The sequence below is a fragment of the Pollachius pollachius genome (genome assembly GCF_949987615.1).
Source record: "Pollachius pollachius genome assembly, chromosome: 20".
In the NCBI taxonomy this organism is placed as follows: Eukaryota; Metazoa; Chordata; class Actinopteri; order Gadiformes; family Gadidae; genus Pollachius; species Pollachius pollachius.
The window spans coordinates 10,121,163-10,130,283 of record NC_136953.1 but is presented as its reverse complement, the minus strand read 5'-3'; the positions used below and the strand labels follow the sequence as shown (position 1 = coordinate 10,130,283).

General features: G+C 42.9%; 1 protein-coding gene across 3 annotated transcripts in view; it reads left to right on the top strand.

The window, feature by feature from the left end:
* Positions 1–4,734, top strand: part of lrch4 (leucine-rich repeats and calponin homology (CH) domain containing 4) — a 35,377-nt gene extending 30,643 nt beyond the window's left edge. For 2 of the 3 annotated variants that reach the window (XM_079757604.1, XM_079757602.1), the window contains one exon: positions 1–2,887. This exon is cut by the window's left edge and continues 848 nt beyond it. Coding sequence is in view for 1 of the 3 variants with exons in the window: in XM_079757603.1 (XP_079613729.1) it covers positions 2,894–3,040 (147 nt within the window). In the remaining 2 variants the exon portion in view is untranslated. The other variant, XM_079757603.1, reaches the window with a different exon arrangement.
* The last annotated feature ends 4,387 nt before the right edge of the window (positions 4,735–9,121 follow it).

Here is a 9,121-nt window from a genome sequence, read left to right as displayed (position 1 = left end):
GCTACGTCTTACCGCACAGCATGTCTTTATTGCCGGACCGCTTGCGAAGAGAAGCTGAGTTAGCTGCTTGACGCAGAAGAAAATGTGAAGGTGAGTTGTTTTTGAAGCCTCGAAAGGAAGAAGGAAGTTGTATATGGGATGTTTCTTTTTGTATCCACATACAGAGGTTATGAGCACTCAGGTGGTTTCTTATGTTTGACGCTACTCTAGGTAGAGGGACGATTGTATAGTGCCTCCTATCCAAAGCGGACTAACCCACCGGCAGTTCAATTTCTAGCTGCAATTTGTGTTGTGACCAGCAGGGGGCGATGTAGTTACGCCTCAAAGCTTAACATGGCAAATCCAAACTTACGGTACGTTTGTTCTTTGCTGTTGTGTCAGTTGTCAATTCGACCCGTTTTTTTTTTGTTGCTAGAAGTCTGTATAAATGTAAACAAATTAAATTATTTTATTTTTATTTATTTTTTACTGCTGCAAATGCTTGGGGAAAAAGCAGAAGCCTTTGAGGCAGATGTATCTCTTTCATGCCCCTTAACGTCTCCTTAAAACATAAACATTACACATAGGTCACATGCATGGGTATTTAATCATTAAAAGTAGAAGAGAGAATGTTTCAATAGTTAATTGTTAAATCTCTAGAGGCAGTCCTTCATACTTCATCAAAGGGCTTCTGCTTTTTGTTTTTAACATGTTCTTTTGAAAGTGCTCTTATAAGTGCTGTGATGTTTGTGCAACAATACAAACGTTTATGTATCTTAAAAAGGTAACAATACATCAAATCAAATTTCTCCTCATAAGATTGAATTTATCCAAAGGTACACTTAAGGCCTTAGTATTCATACATGAAAATCAAACCACTCAAACTAAATATTTGTTTTTTTCCTTAATGGGACAAACATACATTCTATTTGGTTAAATAATAACCAAACACTTAACACCAGTCTTCTGGGATGACCTTAACCCTAGAGCACTGGCTAGTGCAGTTGCACCTTCTGATTGGCTAATATTGTTCCAACTGTGTTGTTCCACCTGCCCCTCATGTGTGGCTGGCTTTCTGTTCCTGAGGTTTTAATGCGGAATATTTTGTATCCACTTTTTATACCTATATTGTGCAAAGGGATCCATAAAATCTCTCGTCCCCCATAATGTGTACAGTATAACCACTTCCTCCACCGTAAATGGCCTGCTGTTATAAGATGGAACTTATGTTTTAAAATGGTTTTATAAGTATGAGACTGGATGAACACCATTACTCACCCACTGGCTTAGAGCAAACTATATTCGTAATGACGATGATGGCGGAACAGATATACTGTTGTATTTTATAATATTTATACAATGGTCATGTAATTACTGAGAGTCGAGTTTATACAAATCTATATGTTTTTTTCTCCCCCTTCTGTTGTAAATAATTAAAAACGTCGAACATAAGAAGCTTCCTCTCTGTCTGTTTGCTATTGCTTGTCTGTGCATATATATATGCTACATGTGCTGCTATTCTCTCTGTGTTTTGTGTGCTGCTCTACAAAAAGGTTTGTCACTTCGATTCTAAACTTGCCCTGTGTTCAGACGGTTCAGAGGTGCGTTTGTCCAGCCAAGGTAATACTACATAACCAGTTCTCTGTACTGCCCTGTTCTTGGGACCCTGTGAGTCTGACCTATGACCGTATGACCCTATGAACTTTTCCTGGTGCATGGGACGTTGGTGATGGATGTCTTTTGTAACCTTGTTGAAGCATGTGCTTTCTTTTTAGGTTTTACTGGGGGATGTTTGGTAATATTTGTATGTGCATGTTGGCATTTACAGCTATAACAGCGACTGTGGCAATGAGATTGCCTGTTCCAGACCCATCCAAATGAAATTTTAAAACCCACGCCTATTAAAAATGAAATCATTGGCATGAGATGTACGACTAACCAATAGCATGGAGGCAGTGGGCGTTTCGGATAATCATAATTAAATTCCAATAACACCCCTTCCCCCAAATCCAGAATTTGCAACAGAAGTCGTCAAACTATTATTTGAACAACTCAACTAAAACTCAAACTAGTAAATTTCAGCAAATAGCAACTTAACTGTACTCATGGCTTGTGTAGGACTTAAACATATAGTGGGGAGTGTCAGAGCCTGACCAAATACATAATCATAATTGTTGCCCCATACCCCAGAAGCTCCTGTTGATATTTATAATGTTCTGATATAGAAATAGTCATAAATGATCACAGGGCTCCGGATTTATAGTCAGTGCGCCCAAATATGTAAATAGTTAAACCTGCACTGTGTAACTTTTCCACTAGAGCTATTGACTATTAAACAAGAATCTACAATTTTAGAACTAGAAAGTTTTTCAAGAATAAAATGCCGATCTACAAGTCAATCCATACAGTGAGTTGTTGACGATGAAGCACATCTGAAAATGGTGCAGCCACAACTCAAGTCACTAGAGAGGCAGCTGATAATCAGCTGGGCGGCACAGATGCAGGCTAACACCCTTCTATTCGATTCCACTTGTCTACATCCATCTGACTGGGTCTGAGGCTGCTATGGTTCGCTTCGTCACACTGACTGGACACTAACCATCTAGAACTGCTTGATAAGGAGGCTAACGTATCTAGAGGGATAACAATCATGGTGTTTTTTCGCCTCGCATGAGACTGCATTAGCATCAAGTGAGCATTTTTGTTGCAAGCTCATCCACGCCTCCTCTACTTTACTTACGATGTTATTTTGCTTTCCGATGTAAGTTGCACAATTTCCTTGCACATCTTTCCATTTCGTTAGTAGCCTACGTCTTGTGTCCTCATGACTGCATGTTGCACGGCTCTAATGAAAAGCTACAAATTAAAAGACACCGATATGCAGTCCCTCACCCTTTTCCTCCCCCCACCCCAGGAATCCATCTGTGCCGCCCAGTTGATCACCGAGGACGAGGGCCTGGGTCGGCTGGCCCAGACGGTGCAAGTCCTGGTGGACCTTGCGCCGACTGCTGTCCACCACCGCCGCGCTTGCAGACCGGAGCCGCTCGGGGCGGACGTCTAAGCACTGCTCCGTCCTTCTCTTAGCTCCATGTCGTCCACTGATGTTGCTGTCATCCAAAGGTCCAAAATGGTAGCCTACACCAAAATAATCAATCAAACACTTGTAATCACTGGTTGTTGAAAGTGAAAGATGGATTTCTTCTGTGTTTACGAGTAAAAACAGGCGTTTAGTTTGATTTTTTGGGTTTTCAAGTAGGCCTATATAAATTATGCACATGGCAAGTGGAAGTCGAGCAACTTGTTTTAAAGTTGATGCATACTTTTTTTTGTTAGGATTTTTAACTTTTAAATTTTTTTTACTCGTCAAACATCTAATCATCATACAATTGTTCATACGTGGGCATTATCCCGACCAACAATAACAGCATATGACTATAATGGGCAGTGACTTGAGTGTTGCTGATTATTCCTGTGCCCATCAGACTCCATCCCACGTCTCATATTCAGTCGAGGCACAGAACACAGTCTATCTCTTGTTTAACAGTTCTACAGATAACTATAACCCTAACCCTAATATGATACACAAAGCAACCAACCAATCAGAACCCATTATGAAGGGCTCATAGGCCCCTGGTTTTAGCCCTGTTAAGATCGGGTGCAACTTTGAAAATGCTTTGTATTTTTGTTTGTTTTTGTTATTTTTTTTTGTTATTTTTTTTGTTCTCGAGACCGGGGTTCAAGTCCTGGCACACGCCATCATTTGGCCCGAGCGAGGTCATTTGGACTGAGTGACAGACATCATTCAGGCCTTGAGTGAGTGACAGAGGCTGAAGATCTGAAGATGATGCTTACTACCACGTGTGTTTAATATCATATGTAACCTCTCTATGACATGTACATCATGTAAAAGCCCTACTTTGGGCGGTCTCCAAGGGAACCTGACGATTTCATGAGCCTAACAATGTGAAGTCAATCATAAGGTCAAGTATACTTTCAACTACACCCAGGACTGTGACTCGGTGGCGCAGCGGAGAGAGCACACGACTGGAGTTGTCAGTTCAAGCCCCGTCAGTATGTGTGGACTTTAAACAAAAAAAAAAAAAAATTTGGAGGGGGGGGGGTGGAAACTTCACTTTCATTCACAATAATGTGTCCTACTAAAAATGTGACTCGGTGGCGCTGCGGAGAGAGCACACGACTCTAGGCCCCTCGAGTTCTCAGTTCAAGCCCCGTCAGTATGTCGCCATTGTAGGCTTTAAAAAAAATAAATAAATAAAAAATCCCGGAAAACTTCACTTTCATTCACGATAATTATCGAAAATCACGAAAATTAGCAAGAGGCCTTTGGTTCTAACACCCCCCCCCCCCCCAGCCCCTATGAAGGGGGGGGGGTTCTGCAGACACGTTGGGGGCCCTGTGTATTTTTACTTAATGATATCAAAATTCAGTTTAGATATTATTGAAGATACGAGTGTGTAGATTTGTTATATTTTTTGAACGAAGGTAAATGAATATACCTTCGTTCTAAACAATGAACTAAACAATGATTTAGTTACGATGTCTTAAGTGTCAGAGGCTGGCCAGACGGCTTCAATGGGACCAACTCAAAACGCAGCTGATATGAAACTAAAACTGTTATTCTGAATAAAGTATAAACAATATCGAAATTTCGTTTGGATATTATTGAAGTGTAGATTTGTCTTCGCTCGCTGTTTTTTTTTCATCTTCACGGAAGTGAATGCGTCTTGGGTGTCTAGCCCTCTAAGTCCGAGTCAAGTCTCAAGTCAATAGCTGTCAAGTCTAACTCGAGTCGCAAGTCATGCGTAATTTTGTCAAGTCGAGTCTGAAGTCATCAAAATCATGACTCGAGTCCAAGTCATGTGACTCGAGTCCACATCTCTGGAAATTAAAATTTAGCGGAAGTACTTTGGCGGGCGGAGCCAGGCTAGGAGAAAAAAAAAGAACGAAGCACCGAGAACCAGCCTGGCGTGGATTCTACTGTGTGGCGAAATGGTGTTGCCCAATCTGGCAACGCCACCAGTTCCACCAACAACCTCCGCTTCCACATCCAGCAGCCACAACAGGCGGAACTGCCTGTCTGCTTGTGTGTGCTGACTCAATCCCCTGAAGAACGGTATGAATAGAGAAGCAGGAGGGGGGTCTATTTTGAGTTTGCATGATTGTATGATAATTGCTTTCTTTAATTCATACCAAATTGTATTCACCGGAGGTAGATACAAAGTGGAAGTGGTAGTCCACAAGCCGGTGTTCACGAGAGTTTCAACTGCTACTTTGCAAATAAAAGCTTGCAGGAAAATCTGCAGCCCCATCACAGGGGGATGATGTCAAAACTGGTTTATGGATTACTTAGAAGAAAACGCTACATGGAAGCATGGATCGACTGTGTTCGTTTGTGGTTAGTGCATCCCGTGCGCATTGATTGCTTAATGCGCAACAGGTGCGCAAGCCGGCCCATTGCCCTTAATGTCCCCCTTAATCCCAAATAGAGCTCATAGTTGAATTCCATGCATGTTATACTTCTTAAATGAGTTTAAAACAGAGGGGTAGCATTAACTTCAAATAGTCAAACTTTTTTAGTAAACGTTCAAAAAAGTTGCAAGACCCTCTTAGTTGTAACACCCCCCCCAGCCCCCCGGAAGGGGGGGATGGAGGGGTTCTGCAGACACGTTGGGGGCCCTTTTGGGGGTACCCCCTTCTTGGTGGCCGTGTGAGCGGGGACTCGAACCTGAGTCTAGAGAGTGTTAATCAACAGCCCTTAACCGCTGCACCACCAAGACGCCGACTAGAATGTTCAAAGGGCTGGGTTGCACTTTTTACTGATAAGAGAGTAGGAGTTATAGAGAGAATAACAGAGGACCGCTGGCGGGTTGTACGCCGGCTATTTTTCTCTTCACGCTTTCTTTTCACGCACACACAAACCACGGAGACCTCCCCCATGGTCCAGACGTTCTTGTCACCTCGTGCAAGCAGCAGATCCTGGTCCTGGTGTGACCAGGTGTTTAGCCTTCATCTCCTCTATTAACCACAAGGCCCTGTTGGGGAACCCTGAAGAGCCCGGGGTTAGTTTAGTCTATCGCCCCCTCAGCTGCTAGGACCAGGGCGGGAGCCATGCTAGATCATGGCTAGATTTTTTTTTTTTTTCTGCAAATATATGTGTGTGTATCTGTCTGTGAGAGAGTGTACATACCCTACTCCTACTTTAATGGATGACCTGTAGAATATTAGCAGCTGTTATGGAAGCAGCAGATGTCTACACACACACACCTGTAGGGAGGCACCAGCAACACTGTTGAATCTGTTGTCATGGAAACATCTTTTTCATCTGACATGTATATTGGAGCTTTTCTGTTTAATCCTAAGGTTATGTAATGTCCTATGTAACCTCTGATTATGCCATCACCTATGTCTCTCTGTGGTGCACATGTGAGAGTTGTTTATAGGTTACCAGTCAGAGAGAAGCAAGTTTTAGTCGCTATGATGTTGATCATCGTTGTGTCACAACCATTTGTTTTCATGGGAGAAATCACCACTTATCACCAAAATAATTTTAACCAAGAAAATGATGCAGCAGTCATTAACTTCAAAAAAGTATTTCCAACATAGTTTTGTTACTATGTAAGTGATATGATCTGCTTGCTAATGTGCTCAAGACCAAGATTCAACTCTTGCGTATGTTAAGTGTTTTTCAAGGATGAAGTCATTATGTGACCACAATATGGAATATAAAATCTTACCATCATTAACAAGTATGTTGGTTGCATAGTGGTAAAACCTGCTAATTGCAGTGCTGGAGTTGGGGGTTCAAGTCCTATGCATGTTGTTCATTATTTTTTAATGCCATTATGTGAATATAATCCCAAACATAATCTCTGTTCATGAATTGTATGAGTCTTGGATGCTTCAGTGGCAAGATATAATGATTCAAGAACTTTTTAGACTGCTTCAATATGTACATCTATGACACATGGGGCAAAAACTCAGTTAACAGCATTGAGGTTGTGTGTTTAAGTTACACTGAGGTTCTTCATTATGAAAAGTGAAATGTTTTATACACAAAATTACTTTCTTTAAATTCTAAATCTATCCCTGAACAATGTCATACATTGTGGTTCACTGGGCAGTACAATCAGTTATCACCACCAGAGCTCCTAGTTGTATTCCCTGCACATTATAGTTCTTAATTAAGTTTATAAGAGGGCAAGAGTTAACTTTAACTAGACAAAGTTTAATGATTACTTTCATTGATTCATAACATTGTGCAAAAAAGTTGCATAACCCTCTTAGTTGTAACACCCCCCCCAGCCCCCTGGAAGGGGGGGGTGGGGGGGTTCTGCACACACGTTGGGGGCCCTTTTGGGGGTACCCCCTTCTTGGTGGCCATGTGAGCGGGGACTCGAACCTGAGTCCACAGGGTGTTAACCAACAGCCCTTAACCGCTGCACCACCAAGAACGCCGACTAGGATGTGCTCGGAAGTTGTACTTGGCTTTGCGATTCACATGATGCAGAAGTAAGAGTTCATCACTTGGACACCACTGAGACTGATCAATCATCAATGAATCCCCTTCTTGGTGGCCGCGTGAGCGGCGACTCGAACCTGAGTCCACAGGGTGTTAACCAACAGCCCTTAACCACTGCACCATCAAGACCGCCGACTAGGATTTGCTCGGAAGTTGTACTTGGCTTTGCAATTCACATGATGCAGAAGTAAGAGTTCATCAGTTGGACACCACTAAGACCGATCAATCATCAATCAATCCCCTTCTTGATGGCCGTGTGAGCGGCGACTCGAACCTGAGTCCACAGAGTGTTAACCAACAGCCCTTAAACGCTGCACCACCAAGCACGCCTACTAGGATGTGCTCGGAAGTTGTACTTGACTTTGCAATTCACATGATGCAGAACTAAGAGTTCATCAGTTTGACACCACTGAGACTGATCAATCATCAAGCAATCCCCTTCTTGATGGCCGTGTGAGCGGGGACTCGAACCTGAGTCCACAGAGTGTTAGCCAACACCCCTTAACCGCTGCACCACCAAGACCAAGACACCAAGACCCCGACAAGAATGTTTTTGGCGGTTATACTTGACTTTACCATTCACACGATAGAGAAATAAGATGAATCCATTAAGGTACCACTTGAACCCCAGTTCTATGCGGGGAACCTGAATAGTGTCTGAGCGGGGACTCAAACCTGCACCCGCAGAGTGTTAACCAAGAGCCCTTACCGCCACACCACCAAGACACAGATCAGGAAGTTTTGGAGGTTGTACTTGACTTTACAATTCACACACTCTAGAAATAAGAGGTATCCATTGAGGTACTTACTCCATCAGGGGACTTAAACCCTGGGTCTAAGCGGTGACCAGCACCTAGGCTCAGCAAGAAAGGATGAGCCAATTCTTAATCCCTGTGAGCTGGGACTCAAACCTGCGTCGACTGAGTTTTGATGATTTTGTTGATGGCGGTTAGACTTGACTTTACAACTCACATGATATAGAAAACTCTTTTTTTCCATTTATGATCTTTAGTTGGACTTCAACCCCGGTCTCAGGAGTGTCAGCCAAGTGCTCTCTTCACTTCCCCATTGAGGTTGTGATCAATTTGTGGTCGAAAGCTCAATATCATTACCCTTCAGTTAATTACCATACATTAATCAGTAATTGAACGCTGGTCTCCAGAGTGCTATCCAGCAGTGCTCTCCACTGCACCACTGTTCAATTCCTGCTGATTTTTGTTTGTTTCAAGACTCAGTGAGATAGAGCTAGGATACTGTAACTGCAAATCAATAGATGCGGCCGTCGAAAGCAAATGCTATACAAAAAAGAACAAAGCACCGAGAACCAGCCTGGCGTGGATTCTACTGTGTGACGCAATGGGGGGGAAATAGCGTTGCCCAATCTGGCAACACTGGTCTCCGCCACCCCCTCTAGGTGAACAACAACCTCCGCTTCCACATCCAGCAGCCGCAACAGGCGGAACCGCCTGTCTGCTGTTGTGTGCTGACTCAATACCCTGAAGAACGGTATGAATAGAGAAGAAGGAGGGGGGTCTATTTTGAGTTTGCATGATTGTATGATAATTGCTTTCTTTTATTCATCCCATATTGTATTCACCGGAG